This window comes from Mya arenaria, chromosome 5 (genome assembly GCF_026914265.1).
Source record: "Mya arenaria isolate MELC-2E11 chromosome 5, ASM2691426v1".
In the NCBI taxonomy this organism is placed as follows: domain Eukaryota; kingdom Metazoa; phylum Mollusca; class Bivalvia; order Myida; family Myidae; genus Mya; species Mya arenaria.
In genome coordinates, this window is record NC_069126.1 from 41,862,768 (window position 1) to 41,884,519 (window position 21,752).

At 33.9% G+C, this 21,752-nt stretch overlaps 1 protein-coding gene across 1 annotated transcript; it reads right to left on the minus strand.

The window, feature by feature from the left end:
* Positions 1 to 9,991: 9,991 nt before the first annotated feature.
* On the minus strand, positions 9,992 to 15,934 carry LOC128235713 (uncharacterized). The gene is made up of 10 exons (XM_052950515.1): positions 15,928 to 15,934; positions 15,316 to 15,474; positions 14,692 to 14,997; positions 14,290 to 14,592; positions 13,086 to 13,358; positions 12,638 to 12,757; positions 11,823 to 11,874; positions 11,597 to 11,613; positions 10,495 to 10,592; positions 9,992 to 10,168 (listed from the first exon to the last, which is right to left on the minus strand). Exons 1-10 carry the CDS (start codon positions 15,932 to 15,934, stop codon positions 9,992 to 9,994), a joined length of 1,512 nt encoding a protein of 503 aa, XP_052806475.1.
* Positions 15,935 to 21,752: the final 5,818 nt, after the last annotated feature.

Consider the following 21,752-nt stretch of genomic DNA (forward strand, 5'->3'; position numbering starts at 1 on the left):
ATTTGAATCAAAAGAATTGTGATAGAAATGCCTCCCTTATATTTATGCGAAAAACTACAGAAACAAGCTCGAAATAGAAACACCTAAAAAGCGCAAGCCTTATCGGCGCTCCCAACACCACGACCGCTACCAACAAAGAGATCGCAACGAAACCTACGACAGTAACCACGTAAACTTCAAATCGGCCTTTCACAGAGTCGATAATTACAACTTCAACAACGGACGACCACCGCGCGATCACGGCGGGCGGGAGTTACCATGACAACGCTTACAATGACAAACAACCGTTAACATGAGTCTTACTGGGATAGCACCAGAGAACAGGAAGAGGACGCCGACGACTGGGATCCTCAGCGCGACTCATGGAGATGTGAAGATGACAGGGAGCTATAGTGATCAGATTCTTGACAATATCGTCTTAGATACATTGCGTCTATTTAATGTATTGTTTAAGCATGCAAGTTTATCTTTTTCTTATTGTATCTATGTTTTTAAACGTATTAAGTTGGAACTGCTGGGGTCAAATGTCCTCTGCGTACCCTCTAGCAAATATGTTAGATAAATATAATGCTTATAAGTGAACACAAGCTCCTACCTAGATCTGCTGCATTTATGAACTGTATTCGCATGAATTATAACTGTTTCGCTAATGTCGACGAAAGTTTTGGTCATCTGAAGTGTCGGAAAGCTGGTACTGCCATATTATTTAAAAAATCATTGTCATTTAGTATTAACCAGGTATCATTTAAAGAGAACCATCGTATACTCGGAATTGAATTTAACTGTACAGATAGAATGCCATTGTATATGTTTGTTAGTATATATGTCCTCGTGTAATCACATTGAGTACTTTAAGTCAGTTTTAAGCGAGCTGCAATCGATACTCTCCCATTACACCCAGGTGGGGGATGTTGGCCGGGGATTTCAGTGGACATTATATATCAAACAACGATCGATGTGCAAATGCAAAATCTATCTTACTCACATACTTTATTGTACACAATAATCTATTATCTTTACAATAAGCAATTGGCGACAGCAACGGATGTACTTTTATCGACCATGTTCTTGTGGAATCTTCATCTATAAAATTGTAGCAGATAGCTCAGATACTTCGGACCACTAACCAATTATCTACAGCATAGCAGCGAAGTCCATTTTTAAGCCAAAGCCATCGCCTCGCATTGACTTGGCATGGAATAAGTGTACAAATGAACATCTAATGTGCTATCAACAAATCCTAGACAATGAATTGAATTGTATTCTCGTATGTGGCAGTTCGAAATGTTGCCCTGATTTTCTTAACAGGATTATAATACACGCAGTACGATCAGCAAGTAGTGTACTCCCTGTAAGTCGCTTCAATAAGAAGGCTAAACCCTATTGGTGCGATGAAATAAAGGCGGTTCATACCAAGCGCGACACTTACGCCGGAAATGGATAGACGAGGGTCGTCCTAGGGGTATCTTTCATGACTCCTACCTAAGATATACGGAGGCCAAACGCACATTCCGAAGATTCCAGCGGACTAAACAATGTGAACAAGAAGAAAAGACAATTGACGATCTCAATAAGGCCGCCGAACTTGATTATAAACTAGTTTCGAAACTCCCTCAAAAACGAAACGACAGGAAGTCAGATGTGTGCAATGAAATCCTTGTTGAAAAGCGAACATGCATAAACGATCATGTTATTCAAGGCTTCGAGGCATATTTCATAAATGTATTTGCCGATCTCTTTGCACAGAACGAGACATATGTCAATGCAGAATTCAGAATTAAAGCAATTAGCGAATAAGAAAGATAATGACATAACAAAAGAAATAACTTATACTATACAGCACAGTGAAGTTGAAAGTGCAATACAACGTCTTTAACTAAGGAATAATCCCGGAGTCGATGATATTCTTAACGAACATGTAAAACATGGCGGGAAAGTTATTATTAGAGCTCTGACAGTTCTATTTAACTCCATATTGTGCAATGAGAGGACACCAAACGAATGGAATACTAGTTTGCTAATATCAATCTACAAAGGAAAGGGGAAAGTGAAGACCGATCCTAGCAGTTACAGACCAATATTTCTCAGCCCATGTTTCAGCAAAAACTTAAAAAAATATGTTTGAACAGACCCAATTATTCAATAAAAAATAAACGCATTGCATTTCCATGCGATCAGCAGGAAGGATTTTGCAAAAATTTAAGTTGTGTTACGATGGTGTTCAACCTGCCGGAAACTATCTATCAACAAATGAAACATAACAGCAACGTATTCGTAGGCAAGCTCGACCAAAAGGCTGCTTTTGACTATGTAAGGCACGCACGAAGGCCTTTTTCTTAAGATGGTACGATTTGGTTTAGTTGGAAAGGCATTACGGACACTAATGTCTTCATATCAAGACTTGAAATGTATAGTGAAAATGAACGGTAACACCTCAAAGAACATTTCTATACGGAAATCAGTCCGCCAAGGGGGCCTTCTTCCCACTTTTTATTATTTACTATACGTGGACCAACTACTAAAATATCTAGAAAACAGTTACCATGGCTGTACCGTATAATCAACCAAGGCCAGCAACCCTTCATACACAGACGACATAGCTCTGATAGCATTGTCTCCCCTCAACCTACAGCAAATGATTGGTATTTTACGGTCATATTGTCAGTCATGGTGAATCGATATCAACGTGAACAAAATCTGAAATAATTGTTTACAGAAAGAAACGTAAACCTCCTAATGTCGCGATTATGTTTAGAAACAATATTACCACACATACTAATTCGGCAAATCACCTGGGTTTAAGCAAACTTCGAACATGAAATGTAAACCTACAATAGAAACGAGATGTCAGAAAGCTAAAAATGCATTTTACGCAATGACCGCTCAAGGGGTCCATCCATATGGTTTAAATCCGCTAGTGTCTGCTGACCTGCATATCAAAATAATTATGCCAATTGTTCTATATTGTAGCGAATTGTGATATAATATTACCGCTAGTGACATTACTACCATCAATCGACCCCAACACTTTATTGTTAAGAAAATCCAAGGATTACACTTTTAAACTAAATCTGATATGTGTGAGTCCATGCTGGGACATAACAAGTCATATTCGTCGGTTTTAATCAGAAAATTGTTGTTTTTACATCTACTTTTATGTCTCGACTCTAAAAGTAAAAGTAAAATATATTTTTAAGACGATAATTTCAATACGTCCAAGATGAGAATGTAACTTAAGGTTTTATACCATCTGTAAACTTTATTAACCGTGCTTTAATACACCCTGAACAAATACCATCAAGACACCAATGGAAAACTACAGTGAACTGTCTCGTACGTTCTAAACAAACCTTGCTGTGGTCAGATAGAACTATGTCGGACGAAGATTTTAGACTTTTCAAAGTGTTACACCCAAATATTTCCAAAGCAATAGTGTATTATATATTTGACAGAAACTATTTCAACAAAATACCAACGAACTGTCTTCAACGATGCTCCAACAGTGGTAAAGACGTTAATAACGTAGATATACACAGCGTATATGAATGCAGTGTACATGAACGGGATAGGTGGTGTTTCATCGATGACGTCACAGAACTTGACGTCAACCTTGCCCAAGAACTAGCATTAATGGACGGAGAACTCACAGTTCCTAACTACCAGCTGACACGCAAACAGTTCTTGAGGCGATCGTATATGTTTATATATAAGTGTCTCAATGTCTAAGACATAAAGCTGTGTTTTAAAACACGTAAGAGGCATAATGTCTTTTGAACTGTAAACTTGTATTTATTGCCAAAGTGAAACGCTAATATGCTTATTTTGTACAGTATTGTCATTATTAGTTACTATTTGTATATAATATGAATATCATCACGTGTGGTAGAAATAAAGATAAGTTGAGTTGAGTTGACATACTATATATAAAAAAACTAGGTATGTTTATCAAGGACTGTTAGGTAACGCCTTGGAATGGCCAGTAAAATGTAAATTTACTGGGGGGGGGGGGGGGTTGAACCAGTTTAAGTGCACATACCTCACTATTATCCCAACAATCCTAAATAACGAAAAAACGATAAAGGTAAATTTTATCAAAGTATGCATTATATTCTCAATAAATTTGAAAACGCATATGCTGCGTATATCGAACAGATTGCTTTAAACACACTTGCAGTGAGCTCATGTATATTTATACATACGCAATCAGGTTTACGTTTACTTAGACACTAATTCATGTGTGTATGAGGTATGACCATTTTAGTCGGTATAACTATCACTTAATACAACAATATAATACACAACAACAATGTTTCAGGTCATGAGACTTACCTAGTTATCAAATTTAAAAAAAAATGATGTTTACTTATTTTACCTAGTTGTTGCCAAGATTTTCACTAGACAAGGGAAGTAACACGCATCGTAATAGATTATTTGTTATGTGCAAGTCTACTTCCCTTAGAATTGCAAACGGTCGCTTAGGCTCTGATTGTGGGGTAGGGAACTTTACTTGTTTTAATACAAACGGAGCGAGCTTAATCGACTATTTATTATTAGAAGAGGCAAATTTTGCCTTAATTAATAGCTTCAAAATCCATGACTTTAGCGAGTACAGTGACCATGCAATGTTATCGTTTAACGTGAAGTGTAATACGAATGTTATAGACCAAAGTGTTGAATATAATCATGAGAAAATATTTTGGAACGTAGATGAAAAGGAACATTATAGATCGGGCGTAATAGAGAAACTACCCGAATTAAATAATTTGCTGCGACATAACCTTAACAATAATGCGGAAAACATTAATCATATCGTTAATTTCTATTTTCTCTATTGTACGAGATGTTGCTGATCCATTGTTTGTTCAGAAAATAAGTGCAAACAAGGGGTTTGAGAAATGTAATATAGCAGCACCAAGTGGTTTGATGTAGAATGTAAAAATGCAAAGATGTTGTATAGAAATGTTTTACATGGATATAATTCATCCCGTTTAAATGTTGATGGAATCGAATTGTGTAGATTTAAAGCTATATACATGAGTATTGTAAAGAAGAAGAGAAGGCAATTAAAATATAAGCGTTGTAAAGATTTTGAAAAGCTAAAAGCAAAGACACCGCGTGACTTTTGGCGGTATTTTAAGAGTAATGGTAGCTCAAGAACAAATAGTATTCCATAATCTGGTTTTTAATCGCATTTTGAAACGATGTTTTCTGAGATAAATTTACATGCAGAATCAGAAGAATTTAATAGGTCTCATGATTTTGTAATTTTAATCTTAATATACAGGCTTTGCATGGAAAGGCATTGAAAGCAATGAATACGTTGTTAAGCAATCTTAAGCAATACGAGACTATGCCAAAAGTAGCGTTACAGCTATTCAATGTGTTTGTTTCCCTAATTGTTTCACATGAGTGTGAAGTTTGGGGCTTTAGTAAGTCTTAACTTTTGGAAAAAAATCATCTTAAATTTTGTTAAACATTACTTGATGTTAGACAATCCACTAGTAAAGTTGCTGTATACGGAGAGCTAGGGCGTTTTCAACTGTATGTATATAGATATATTATAATAATTAAGTTTTCGTTCAAGATGTATCAAACAGACAACATTATTTTGAAGGCTATGTTATTAAATGACCATTTGAGTGTTGAAACTAATAAACCAACCTGGTTTGCTAACGTAAAGCAAATGTTATCAAGGTATGGGTTTTTAGAAGTCTATGAAAATGTTGTCAATGTTTGAACAAAGAGTAATTGATGAATTTATGCAAAAGTGGCAGGAAGGGATAAATAACAATGGTGTACTAACCTTATATGTCCATGTCAAATGTTCACTTGATATTGAACCGTATTAAGAAAACATTATTTCAAGACACCTTAGATTTGCCCTTACCAAACTATTCGTGTCTGCTCATAGTCTGAGAGTCCAAACAAGAAAGTATGGCTAAAATAAAATTGAAAGACATTTACGTGTATGCCAAATTTGTAACGTAAATGTTATCGAAGATGAATTCCATTTTATCCTTATTTGTCCTTTTTACAAACAAATTAGAAAGAAATATATAAAGCGTTATTATAGACTACGACCTAGCATGTTTAAACTTGTTATCGCCATCAGGAAATAAATGTTTATGTTAAGTAAATATATATACGAAGCTTCAAAGGCACGTTCAGTAAATTTATGCAATGAGATTTGTATCTAAGATTTATACCACGATTCTCATTATGTTACTATTCACTATGTTTTGAACTAAACACTATCTGTCAATTATATTTGTATAGTGAACATGCTTTATATCCTTTATAATGTGAAACTTATATATTCCTTATAAGATCCATCCTATGTACTATTACCTTATGTCTTATAGTTTGATATGTTAAAATGTACTTATATGTCACAAGAAACTATGTAGTTTACGTGAATAGAAATCTGTTCTGTTCTGTTCAGTTCTGTTCCTATTCAGCTACAGAATAAAACAACACATTACACCCTTCAACAACCCAACCTTTGTTCAGAGCAGGAGGAGACGCCCTACGCCATTCGGGACCGTACCTATAGTCTGGGCTGGAGCTGGAGGAGACACCCTTTTCTCGACCCTACTTATGTTCTGAGCGGGAGTAAACACCCTTCCACGATCAGGCCCATGGTCTGATCTGGAAAAGACACCTTTCGTCGACCCTTCAGATGACCTGAGCTGAAAAAGACCCTACCCATTCGCAATCCAAATGTATTAAACCTTTCTACTTGCCTTAATTACTGTTAAGATTTATTCTTTTTTTTCTTTCCTATTGGGAAAATCTGGTTGGCATGATGACACGGTTGTTATCTTTATTTATGTTTGATAAATGTCACATATTGTGTTTTTGGCATCGTCCTGGTAAGTGATTCTGTGTTGCAAATTTGTTTACAGCAATCTGTTCGATCAACTCAGCATACGCCATTTGCAATAAATAATCGCCATTTAACTCGTGGTTGAATTCTAATGCCATTTTTTTTTAAATTCTGGTCTTTTTGTCATTTACACAATGAACATGCAATGGAAACTTCAAGGAAAGCACAACGACCAAACATAATGTTTTGTTTTGTTTCAAGTAACAAGCTTTAAAACCTGATGCTAAGACCCACTGCATACACAAAAGACAACACGCACATACATTTTAGTTTCCATTGTAATACAAATATCAAATCATCGTTTATAATTAGTTTTTGTTTACTGCATCGAAACAAAATCCAGCGAAAACGTTAACTAGGATATGGGTGTAAATTGGATAACGATATATCTTCATCAAACTCATTCCAACATTGCAAAGTTAAACGGACAAACAGTGCTGACTCATCCCCGATATAACCTGACTTAACACAAAAAATACACATCGTCTAAGTAAAGGTTTCTATGCACATCAAAATAGGGGCAATTAAATAAAATAAGAAATCCTCGAAGTTATATACGTTTATTAAGCAAATAAGAAAGTGAGCAAGCAAGCAAGTTGGTCCCTAAATCCCTAAATAAATTTCCTATTTATTCTATATTCAGTAGACCAATCTGCACGCGAAATAACACTGATTTCTAGTTCTTCACCACAAACACAATATAAAAGGAAAAAGTTCCACATTTGTTCTTGAAATTGAACAACGTTAGAACGTTGTATTCGATAAAGTGGCCACATCCGGTGTAGGAGTACAGCCAATGCGGTGTAAATGAAAACAAAAAAGAAGATCAATTAGATCAATCATGTTAACAAACCATTCACACTCAAAACCTATAAAATGGAAAGTAGCCAATGATCTGATGTGGTAAAACCTTGCTTTGATTCACTGACATGTGTTAATAAAACGAAAATAAGAATGTTACATTGAATATTCACATTCGATTCGGTGTAATTTGCCCTTAAGCGTTGAATTTAAACATATCATAACGAGGATTCTAACTTATTGACAATACCACACACGTCACCGTAAAATAAATCATTGTCCAGGATGCGAAGCACTAACAGTTAGATACATGAACGTATGGGCATCTTTCTGTGCACTGCGACATGTAGGTTTATGTACATTGTACAATATTCAATATAACAAGTATGATAGCACGAGGAAGCAACATCTTGAATATCAGCAAGCCTACAAGAACGTTAAAATGTCTAAAGCGATTTGTAACTTAACTACAACTTTAACACACAAGTGGACACAGGTACATGCATACGTACACGTAAATGTTAACATACATCGAAGCAAAAATATTCTCTTACAAAACAATATTTATTCAGATGAATATCAATGTTTTGGTTATCTGACTTCCGTCCTGTTATGTTTAGTACATGCTGTAAATGATCTTAGAGTGCCGTTTCTATTTTGATTTAAATTAGATGAAAAATTACACGTTCAAGTAGCTTACTACATCGGATGAATGTATTTCAGTCCAAATATATAACGTTGTAATACATTGATCCTGGTTATTGTATCCTGCTGGAGAAGACCCTTATTAGTTGCCTTTTCATTTTGCGTCATTTAACTTCCGGTGTAGACGCATTTTGCTCCTCTTGATATAAACTGAGATTTTATTCTCTGATAATTTATATCTGGTAAGCTGGTTGTTTAAAAGCTAGGACCAAACTTCATGGGTGAATTTGACTGTCAAACTTACTGCAAATGCAAATGACGAAACATGATGGAGAAGGCCTTTTTTAAAACAAGCAATTGGATCCCAATAATACGTCTATGCGTTGTTTTGTAATACAACCATGGACATCATTCTTACATAAAAACGATGCTGCGATGATATCAAAAGAAATCATATGGAACGACAGCAAACTAAAAATAACAAATAACAAAGCTTTGTTTTAGAGAGTAATATGATACGGGCGTAAAATCTATCTAACATCTGTATGAATACAAAAAAACATGACATGGAACAAGTGATTTTCTAGAATATAATGAACTTAGCCTTAGATTTTCTTGCTTACAAAATCGACGATATAACATATCACACATCTACTTACTCTGAAAATAAAATCAAAGAAAATGCAAAACTAAGTATAATTGTCTATAATTACTTAATAATACGACTTAAACCAGAACTACTAATAGAGAGGAATATTGGGAAACACAATTTTAACTAAGCTTTATCGAATGAAAATATTGACACGAAACTTTGAAAATTTATAATTAACATCTTTAACAATTATGGCAAGCTAATCAGCATACATACAATCAAGGTCATACGAATTTATATTGTAAATATAAACTCAAACGTCCATGACATTTAACCCTAACGTTTAACCCAAACAAATGGTTATCAAAATACACATTCCATTAGTCTAACAAAATTGTTAAATTTTAATTGAATGAAACCGTGAAGGGAAGATAACAACGGATGCCATGTAATGCCCATACCTTCCCAAACTAAAAAGCGTTATAGAAAACAAAAGTAACAATGAAGAAGAAAAGTATCTATTATATGAAATGGCAACAATTAGAAAAAAATATCAGTGCTCTCTTATAAAGTGGAATGTGTAAGGGTCATATATCTAAACGAGATATGTAAAACGTAAGTCGAAAATAGTGTTGCTAAGTTAATCAATGTTATATAATTTAAAACTGAATTAAAAAAAATATTTGCCAACTAACTCTTTGTTTTGCCAGACATACAATAGTCTATACTTGTTTATATGAATGTAAATTTTGGGAATAAATGCAGTCATAATGTCATACTTTTCATAAGAGCAAAAGCTACCAGTGACTGAAGGCAGTCAAAAAATGAACAAATAATTGCCAAATAAATCAGTTGTTTAGTCAACGTTCACAGTCCCAAAAATAAAATAAATATAAATATTATTATATTTTAATCTTATTTTGGATAAATTGGGATTTTTTAAATAATGTTCATTTCTAAACAAAATAAAACATACAACCATTAAACATGGGAACAGGGAATACGATATAGAAACAATGCAATAAGGCAATACATTTCAGTTAGATTGTTTTGTCTTCAACCTAGATCTACGCAGATGTATTGTGGTAAACATGATCTTCTTCAGCAGATTTCTGTGTTGAGGAAAACGCAATGTCAGCATATTCTGTCGGTGTGTTATTTTTTCTTGGCGGAACTCTTGCGTTAGCTTCTTGTAGGAACTTGATGTCCAACTCGGCGTACGTTAGGCCATTGTCATGTGGTTGCTAAAATATATAATATATATATATATATATATATAATTGTAACAGTTACCAAATGACATGATTAGTTAGCATTAGTATAACCAATTAAGGTTTTACATTTTGACATCTGGTAAAATATTATGATACGTTAAAACCCTTGGATACATGAAGGTTGAAGTCTTTAAGAAAGACTGTGCACCTGACTTAATGTTTGCAACTATGGTGTTCTCTAAAAGGGTGAATCTAATCTTCACGTCGAAAGTCTGTGGTCAATGTACTTTGTATTTTTGGTTTGACATTGCATCGCAGTTATCTCTTAGAAAAATTCGCAAAGTGAAGTGAGATACCTGTATTCCAGTCCTCTGTGTGGCCGCCTGCCTCTGCACGACTGCGTACTGGACTCCTTCCGTAGCTATCTGTAGCACGCCATTGTCCGACGAGGTGTCTGTTTTTTCAGGAATCATTAATTGCTTTTATTTCAAAATGTCAATAATTGGGAGGAAAATCGCTTGTCATACTAGGATATAGTGATACAGAACAAATAGTGATAGAATACCAAATCCTTGTCTTTGGAAGTTGTATGCGGTCTTATATTACTATTTTAAACAATAGCCAATCAATAAAAGTTAGTTTATTTAACTGGATCGAAGCCTATCATTCGCCAGGATGCAATTGTTAACGAAAGCTTTTATTTCAAAATATATATTAATTTTCTTTATCTTAATCTTTTTGGGGTACAAATCAAAACTGAACTCATGCATATTGTATAAAATGAATTACAAGTAGTTGCATCTTTAAAGAATGCTATTTTTATTTTGGTAATGTTTACATGTATATAGTTGTTTTGATATTTTATGACTATATTATTATTATTATTATTATTATTGTTATTATTATTATTATTATTATTATTATTATTATTATTTGGATATGAATTTTATTAATTTCGATATCATATGTCATTAACAGTTGTTTAGATTCGATTTTTTTAATGAAATGAATTTCGATATATAATGTCATAAGCAATTGCTTTGATTTGAATATTTTAATGTAATTCATTTTTATATGTTATGTCATAAGCAGTTGTTCAGATTTGAATATTGTAATGTAACTAATTTCTAAATGTTTTGTCATTAGCAGTTATTTAGATTTGAATATTTTAGTGTACTTGATTTCGATAATTTATGTCATAAGCAGTTCTTTAGGTTTGATGTTTTAATGTAATTGATTTCGATATGTTATATCATAAGCAGTTGTTTAGAATTGAATATTTTAATGTTATGAATATAAACATGTTGTGTCATTAACCCTTGTTTATCAAAAAAAAAAAAAAAAAAAAAATCAAAAGGAAGGAACATATGTATCCGTAAGACCGCATGACGGGGTTTGCAAGGGACATGGAAAGGATTTACGCATGCATGTATAAAATACTAAACGATAGAAACTTACCGTTATGATTTCCAACACTGAAAAATAACAACAATTATTTTATTTGTGTTATGGGAATAAGTACTTAGACGAGTATGTCGTATATATCACGCTCAATCAACGTTTAGACTGCTTTATCAGAAAATCTGTCCAAAATGAAGAGCATGATGTATCAACAATAAATATTAAAAAAAATCCAAGTGTCACATTCTGAATCATTAATTTTGAAATTACAAATGATACATACATTTCTATTGTGTTGATTTTGTTGACCTTTCGCCGTTTAAGACATACACATCCTTAAAAAGATATTTCTTCATATAACACGTATTATCAACATTAATTCTGAATAGGTTTGTTTGAGGTGTCTTTGAACAACAAAGAAAATTGTAAAAATTAAAAGATTGATAAGGTGTTGCTCCTACTGAATTGTTATCCTCACGAAACATTCATATTCTCACGATTGCCCTTGTCTTTTCTGTAATTTGTCTTTAAAGGGGCGCAATATTGGTTGAAGCAAAATTATTGCTTTAAATTTAATGCATTATTATGTTTAACTTATTGGACATTGATGACGAAAAACATACTATTTTTGTAAGAAATAAACAATGTTAGCGATATTTTGCGCGTTTTTTTCTGAGAAATAATTGGCCACGTATATATTAATTTAAAAAAAGACATTTATAAAGGCTGAAAATTTATTCTGTTCACCATATGGCTTTAATTTTATGATTAAAATCAAGTAAATTAAGCAGAATCATGCAATAAAGTAAAAGGCAGCAACCTATATTGTGCTCTTTTCAAGACTTTAATCATATCTAAAAGTAGTGTAAAATGTTCAACTAAACAAAACAGAAAATGGGAAAATGACATACAAGCTGTTTCTGTTATTTTTTCTGACTATACGGATACCATTAGTCAATGCAGTGGAATACAGATAAAGAATTCGTTTACACCACAGCACCCTTTCAATACTGCAAGTTGTGACTGTTTGCAGAAAACTTAACTTTACTACATTCAGTATTTAAAATCATGAAAGCATTCAGGAACCCAAATCCTTACTTCCGATTATAAATAGGATGCATAGTCCACATAAAACGCCTGTTCCGATAAGAACTTTGTGAACAGGAAATGGGAATGTCGAAGAAAATGTCTGATTGTCCTTTTCCTGGGGTTGACTACCTGAAATAGATTGTTTTTAATTAGATTGAAATATTTTTAAAGGACTCGTTAAATGTGGGTAAAATTTTGATTTAAATTTGTTTAAATTGAATTAATCCTTACTGTTAGAACTGGCATATTCTCATTTGTAAATCATAGCCTAGAATCATTCCATTTCAATTTCGTCACTTACTTTTGATGATATATATATATATTACTATAACAAGCATTTTGTTTATATTTCAGATGAACTTATTTGTTTCGATGTCTCACCCTATAAAACGTGAATAAGTCCATTTTAAAAGTCATTTTCATCATTTAACCAAAATCTGAACTGTTAATTACAAACCATCACTCATTGAACTTGAAACTGTCAATGAAATGTTCAGAAGATCCTGTGCGCTGCATTTGTACGTCTTTTCTCCTTCTCCCGTATAATTCAGTGTTAACAGGCATTCCTCTGTTTTGTTACAAGTCTTTATTATAGAGTTTTGTTCATCTTCCCACCAAAGCGTCCATAACACATTAGCATTGCAGTCATCCACGGTACATTTTACGACCACTGTTTTGTTCGGAGGTAAATCAACAGGTGATGTCTCGTTCAGATTTAAAGTCGGATCACCTGAAATGTAAGCATAAACATTGTTGATAACAGTAAAAAGTTAAGCTGATAAATGGTTATACATTTTTAAGACGTCTATTTTTAATGACTGCTCTAAATGAGTGATATACTCATCAATAAAAATATAATAATATAAAAATACAATCCGGTAGATTGATCCTTTCAAAAAACAATGCAAACCTTATTACACAAAGTTTTGTATAAATATTTGAGGAGGTTAGAAAGTAAAAGGAATACACAGTTAAGAAAAAGCAACAGTTATTAAACTAAACTAATGCCTGTTACTAGTTCGCAAAACAGCTTGAATGAATTATCTGAAAATATATAGGTATATTTCGGAAGACGGTGCCTTTCAAAAAAATAAACATGACAATAAGAGTCACGGCTTTACTGAGAGTGTGAACGAAAATCGATAAAATGTCCGAGTACATACCAGAGAAAAGATAAAAATTGTATATGAAAAAAGTATGTTAATGTTTACCGTACTTTGTTGCTACATACTTAAGACACATTCAAGTAAATCAAGTGAGCCATATAGTTTGCGAAATGACTTCAGCAGCAAGTTCTGTCATTGTGAAAGGCGGGCTTGATTCATTCGTTTTAAAAGATATGTTTAAGAAACAGAGAGAAAAAATGCTGTTATATTTATGTATTTTGTTTAAGGACATCTAAAGATCCATGGGCGGAACACAGAATAAGACAAACTCTAAAATATAAATTTTACCATTTTTAGTTAAAAAATACATATTGCTATGTTCATTGTTCAATGATGCCCACTCAGAGAAAACACTAATATTGATCTTCCAAGAATTGAAACATATACCATAAATATATAGGAATATTAAGTTTGTTATGCCTAATATCATTTTCCCACTTAAAAGTTTACTACTACGCGTGTTTATCCAATCGATTTGCTCCGAGTTAAACTTACATTTCATACTGATGTTTTTGCATTCTGACACATTTTCAAGACCATACTCGTATTTGGTTTTCATGGTACAACACATTTGTTTTCCATTCCATGTTTTGTTCGTCTTCATCATCGTTGCTGTGCTGGTAAACATATGAGAAGATCTATTAAATGAATCAAGTTGTTGAACATTTGCTAGCAAGACTTTGTCAACGCGTATTTCTATTGCCGGAGCTGGTAAAGCATTTCGCACTTCACAAATTGATGAAGATCTTTCTCCATGAACTTGTCCAGGAACTGTTAGAACAGACAGGCTACCTTTTTCTAGAAATAAAACAAAATACTTTAACAGCATTCAATTTTAATAAACAATAATTACTTTTTCTAGCACAAAAATGAATCAGGTGTCTCTTATTTGCCTACCTACGTTACATAACATGCTGTGCACTTCGTATGGTGTTTCAAGGGCTGCATTTAAAACCTGACATGTCACCGTCCGTCTAGAAAGTCCAGCCATTTGTTGGTGAACGTTTTGGAATCGGTACAAACTTTTGTCCCCTTCACTTCCAGCAAGATCAAATGAATCCCGACCAATTAAAAGTGTTACTTGTACAGGCTCTGTTCCATTTTCAGTTTTGCAATACAGGTCGGAGCCAACATAAACATAAATACATTCTGTTGTATTAAAGTCAGCAAACTTTGGTCCGAGAACAGGGTAACTCGGTCGCTCTGAAAAACAACGCAAATAAAAAAATAACTTTGAACACCGTTTAACCTTGAATAACAAGAAACCTGTGGAACTGCAACATTTATCATATAAAAGTTTCATCTTTTGCTAATACGACTCCTCCATTTCCTTCGTTGAGTTGGTACTTATCAAAACGAAACCAATATAATAAAACAAGGTACCTGAAATATGAAGCTGCACAGAGTCCGTGTAGCTACCTGCATCGCAATGTAATGTATACGTTCCTTCATCTCTTTCTTTGAAGTCAAATATAATCAATATGTACAAATACTTAGAATGTAGTTCCTCTTCGTGAGAACCTTCTCGCAGCTGTATATTCTGCGTATCTTTCTTCCATGTTCGTTTAGAGAAAGTTTGGCGCTGTAAAGATTGGTCAGAGGGAAAATATCCAAGTTTGACTTCCGTGCCTCGAACAACAGGACTTAGAATCACGAGAGCTCCACATCGTTCATCAATATCTGTAAATTGTAACAAAATATCAAATGTAAGCGTCAAAACAAAATCATATTTTTAAAATGTGGCTCTATAGAGCACACATCCACAATGGAACTTAGTTAAGAGGAAAGTATCAACTTCCATACATCTAACTATATTTTTAGAAATATTTTTAAAAAATTAGAAGTTAACTGATATGAACTTATTGATTAAATTGAGGTAATATTATCTTTTTTTTGCATTTATAGCTTTCAATGAATTTAATTATTCAAAATAGTTGTTTTATAAATACAGGCACAGAAACACATTATAGTACAAAAGAAACTACATTAACAGAGCCAGTGGCAAAGAACTGGGATGATTGTGTCATGAGACTTAAATAAATATAAACCCAAACAATAGCAAAAAGAAAACACAAAAAACCCTCAATAAATGAAATTTAAGGTTACTGCCTTGAAACGGTCGGTGACATTTACCTTTCATATTTAAATATGCCATGGGTGTTTTAACTGTTTCGTTTGTTGAACATTCGGCGTAAAAGTTAGATCTGTTGTATACAGATAAAGCCTTCCATTTTAAAAAGAATGACCCATCTTCCGAATGTATTTTAACATTTGTCCCTGTCATTGTTTGGAAGGCTGTATTACCATCCATAAGGTATTTCCATTTTACGTCACATCCCCATGGGTAAAACGGTGTCAGTTTCAATGTTACTTCCCTGTTCACAAAAGCTGGTCCTACCACTGATATTGTTCCATAAGGGTTTCTGGTTGGATAGATGTACCCCAAAAAGCCTAAAATAGGTGTAGTAAACGAAAGTATTGCATATCAATACGAGTAAACTTATAACTGTATATCATTTTATATGACTTATAAAAACTAAAGCACAAATTATAGTTTGTTTTTTCTTCTTTTCGACCATTGAGTCATATGAGTTAAACATAAACGTAAACATAATATAATAATGCATCAACCAATGGTGTGTCCCTATAAGTCAGACAAGTTGATTTCGTTCTTGTTTTTTTATTGATGTAGTAGTAGTAGTAGTAGTAGTAGTAGTAGCAGCAGCAGTAGCAGCACAGGATGAGGAAAAGAAGGAGGAGTAAAAGAGTAGTAGTAGTAGTAGTAGTAGTAGTAGTGGTGGTGGTGGTGGTGGTGGTGGTGGTGGTGGTGGTAGTAGTAGTAGTAGTAGTAGCAGCAGCAGCAGCAGCAGCAGCAGCAGCAGCAGCAGCAGCAGCAGCAGTAGTAGTAGTAGTAGTAGTAGTAGTAGTAGAAGTAGTAGTAGTAGTAGTAGTAGTAGTAGTAGTAGTAGTAGTAGTAGTAGTAGTAGTAGTAGTAGCAGCAGCAGCAGCAGCAGCAGCAGCAGCAGCAGCAGCAGCAGCAGCAGCAGCAGCAGTAGTAGTAGTAGTAGTAGTAGTAGTAGTAGCAGCAGCAGTAGTAGTAGTAGTAGCAGTAGCAGTAGTAGTAGCCGTAGCCATAGCCACAGCCATATTTGCAGTAGCATTAGCAGCAATACCTACTTCAGCATCAAGAACGGCAGAAGAAGCAGTTTAAATAATTTTTGTTGTAGTGTTAGCCACATCAGTTTTAGTTTTGAAGCGACAATAGCACCACAACACCAGTATCAGAAACAGCAATAACAGTAGAAGTAGTAGTTGTTGTTGTTGTAGTTATAGCACTATGGTTTGGTATCCTCAACAATTATGAACAATTTACATGTTTCCTACGTACCAGTTAAATGCACGGCAAATTGAATAGCTATAATTATCCATTGTGGTAGCATTGCTCACGCAACAAATAGTATTTACATTTGTGAATATGAAAGCAGTAGTTTGGTTGCACTTACTGTACATTTATTTAAAATGATTTTGTACAATGATCATTTTAAAAAATAGAAACAGACGGTGTATTTTTTCACGCGGAAACTAAATATTGTTCGCCCTTTCGGTTAATAATTGCTTCACTGAAGTACCGGAAACAAAACAATCTCATGATTTTGATACAACAATGAATTGAACCGATCGTACTTATTTACGATACAAGTTCCAATCCACAAACGGGGGACTACTTAATTAATCCAAGTGGTTACTCTAAGAACTCTTAACAGGATCAATACTTTTCAAGATGTCATGATTGAATTTTTTCAACACACATTAAAAATATGATTAGATTCTTGTGTTTAAATGGAAGGCAGTACTCATTAAATCCTTCATTTCGATCTTAAGTCATGTAGAACTTATAAAGTACATGCTGGACACGTGCTATTATGTGTATGCGTGTGTACTTGCTTGCGCTCGTACGCGTGAATGTTTGCCTGTGGGCATGGAGGTGTGCATTCCAGCTTGCATGTTAGTGCTTTCCTGCATGTGTGCGTCGGTGTACGTTAATTATATTTGATAGGCAGCCTAAATTTATATATCAGAAAAATGGCGGATATGACTGATAATCGAACCACAATCTTTCCGGACAAAATAAAAGTTGTCATTATTAGGCCACATGTAAATATACATTTGTGTTGGTATGTGAATTGATACTCAGACAAATATATAAACCCAATAAAAGTGACTTAATGCACGATTAGCTCGTCGTTTTCATCGTTAATATATTCATGCGTAAAGCATGATATAGATCTGGTTAATATTGTCGGACAAAAGTTAGGGTAGATTGTTTGTAATTGCATGACTATCAGTGAACACTTTAAGGAGTCTTCCCTATAATTCAGATTTGTATTTGAAAGTTCTGATGTGGGCAACAATGTACACCTTCTTAGTAAATTCGATTGTCGTTTTTCGATTATAGTGTTCACCATAATGAAATCAAAGTAGCTAGCGATCCTGTCTTACTTTTCTCAATATATTTGGAGACTTGATACAAATCTAGAACCCTAATATTTTATAAATATTTTCACTTTCTTACTTCCATTTGCTGTGTGATACAACATATTCTAAATTTTAAGATTGATTTAATCCAGTTCCTGTCACAAGTAGGTAAAACCTTTTGAATGGAAGATATGATAATATATACAGCCGAAACTCGCTATGTCGAACTATAGTACCTTGAAATATTTCCAAACCACTTCGATATAGTGAGCTTTGACTGTAAGAATATTCAGGAAGATGGATCGCTTAGAAAGAATAAAATAAAGAAGAAAAAAACAACAGGCTCGGTTTGTTTGGGATTGTGAACGAGAAAAGTCGAGAAAATAAATACGAACGAGTACGTACGAGAAAACATACGTTGTTTAGCCGGACTTTGCCAACGTGTTTTTCTATCGCCGGTGCAGGGATGGCATCGGGCACTTCACAGATTGTTGTCGAGCTTTCTCATGGTTCATGAACTGTTAGAACGGGCGGATTTTCATCTTCTATAGTTGAAACAGAATGATTTAACAACATTCAATATTATGCAAGATCCAATGATTTTGACTTTCACAAAATAAGGAATAATAGCTGGGCATTTTGATTTTTTGTATTTGCTTACCTACGTTACATAGAATGCTATGCATTATAAAACATGTTTCAAGGGCTGAATTAGAAACTTGACATGTCAAATTCCGTCTTGACAGTACAGCCATTTGTTGATGGACGTTAGTAAATCGGTGCAACCCTTTGTTTCCTTTGCGTTCAACAACAACAAATGAATCCTGTCCTAGATAAAGTAGCACTTTCCGGTATCGGTTACATACTCGGTTTTGCAATGAATGTCGTAGTCTCCATAAACGTGAATACATTCTGTTGTATGGAGACTTTGGTCCAAGAACTGAGTAATTTGGTCTCAATGGAAATAACACAAATGATTTAAATCACTTTGAACACAATGTAACCATTTGAAGCGCAAATGAAAAGCAAACATTTAACACATTGATGCGCATGCATTTGCTTTCTGAAACTATAAATTATCCTCCTTGTACTTGAAAGTCATTTTGTGGAACACGATTGACGTATGAGTCTGCCTTGCTTAGAACACCACGAAGGTGATTGCAAAATACAACTGATCAGCATGGCAAACATGACTTCTGTATAAAACCAAAATCAGACTAGCTTTTCAAACAGAGAAATATGATAATGTGTTAAATCAATATCAATTATTAATTCAAACACCGTTATTTCAAGTATCATCTGCTGAAACAATACAGTAAATAAGATAAAAAAACGTTATTTAAACCGTAGAATAAATCAACAAGAATAAAATATAACCCCCCAAAAATGTACATTAAGAGCATTGACACTAACAATAAGTGATCACGATTTGCTATCGTTTACACTAGAAAAGACCAATCGTCGATGGTTTTGGTCAAATTGTGTAAAGCTTTCGATATTGTTATTTCCATACCATCGATTAAGCTTGTTAAAGAAAGAGGTCGATTTAAAGTAAATTATCCACGTAATGGACAATTCACTTTTAATGTCAAATGCGAAGGGCGTCTCCTCCTGCTCCGAAGTTAGGTAGGGGTGAGGAAGGCTGTATCCTTTTGCTCAAATAATGGTTAGGGTCGAGGAATGGTGTCTTCTCTCGGCAAAACCATGTGTAGGGTCGAATAAGGGCGTTTACTCCCGCTGAAAACATACGTACGGTCGAGTAATTGTGTCTCTTCCTGCTTACAACATGGGTAGGGGCAAGTTAAGGTTTTCCTTCATGTTAAAACCTTTGCAAGAAAGGCGAACTTTGCATGACCTTTAAGCATCGACGTGTAGGGATGATAACAATACGTTCGTACTTACGGTAACACATAATTCCAATAGCACTTCCGTGAGTTTTAAAATGTACAAACGAATGATTATCATCTAATCATGAATATATATATATATATATATATATATATATATATATATATATATATATATATATATATATATATATATTATATAAGCGGCGTTAAGTGCGTTTTTCATAAATTTGCCATTTTTAATAAGGCTGGTTTTGATTTTATTTAACATGGTCGAACTATCCCGTTATGTGTTTACAGGAGTTTTACAACTTGTATAATATTACTTCTATTTTCCTAGCAAATGTGGACATACATGCGAAAAAAATTGTGCATTCGCCAGCGTAACATAAAATTAGGACCCCGTCGAAAATTAACCCATTTCAAAATTCATTTTTAATCGAAAAAGTCGTTGAAAACAGAAAAGTGTTTAAATTTGTGACATTTTTAATGGTTAATACAATTTAAAATAAATGTCGATTGACCGTAGAATAAACACAGCTATATGTCTCTGGAAAAAAACCGACCTAGAATTAACAAAAAGCATCCCGGTTTCATAGACACCACTGGTTCCGTCGTACGTATAATGCAGGTGTGACCTTGGGTTGAGACCATTGAAAAAATCTGATGATGGATTCAGCGAGTTCTAGCACGTTACCAGTGGTCGATGACGGATTTGCTCTAAATTCGAACGATTTGCTTCTTTGTAAAAAATGAAGTTTATTTCACGACGTTTGTCTTATAAATAAATGTAGGTATCAAAACATATTCAAAACCACCTTTACTATATTGACTTTTAATTGCGTTTGTGTTCCGAAAATATCCACCTAAGAATCGTAATAAATGGGACATCAAGGCTAAATTGCCTCGTTTTGTAGATAGTAAAATCTTCCCGCTTCATGTTTAATTATATGTCTTTGTTTTAGTATATGTTGATATTGAGCCATCGATTTAGTGAGCTCATGAATTCTGATACATACGCAATCAGGTTTTCGTTTAGTTAGACACGAATCATATGTGTATGAGTTATTTTTTCTGTATCTCATTCACTTAATAAAAACAAACTATTACACAGCAACAATGTTTCAGGTCATGATACTAACCTGAATATCCAATTTCACAAAAGGTAATGTTTATCTTTTTTATCTATTCAACTACAGCACAAACAACAAGAACAAAAGCGTTTCTAATGTATTTGAATCTACTCGAAAAATGTGCCTACAGGCTACCGTTAAGAAACATGTCTAACTAGAATCAGTTGGCATTAGAAGAAATACGGCACTTAACAAATTAAAAAAGCTTTTCAGTTTGCGGCATACATTTTTCATGGTTTTACATGGTATATACCTACAAAAAAAGTGAATCGACTGAATTTACCGCGTGGAAATAAGTACCTTGTATGCGGATATTGGAGCCTAAATTAAAACATGCCAATCGGATGCGCGGAATGAATAAACAATGTATACAATGCCAATTCCGTGAGAGTTTAGTAATCATTTATAAATGAGTATACAAATCGTTCACACAAGTAAGCGGACATTTAATGTTACTGCATTTTGTGGTTTCATGCAACATTGTTGATTATTTTGAAAGAAT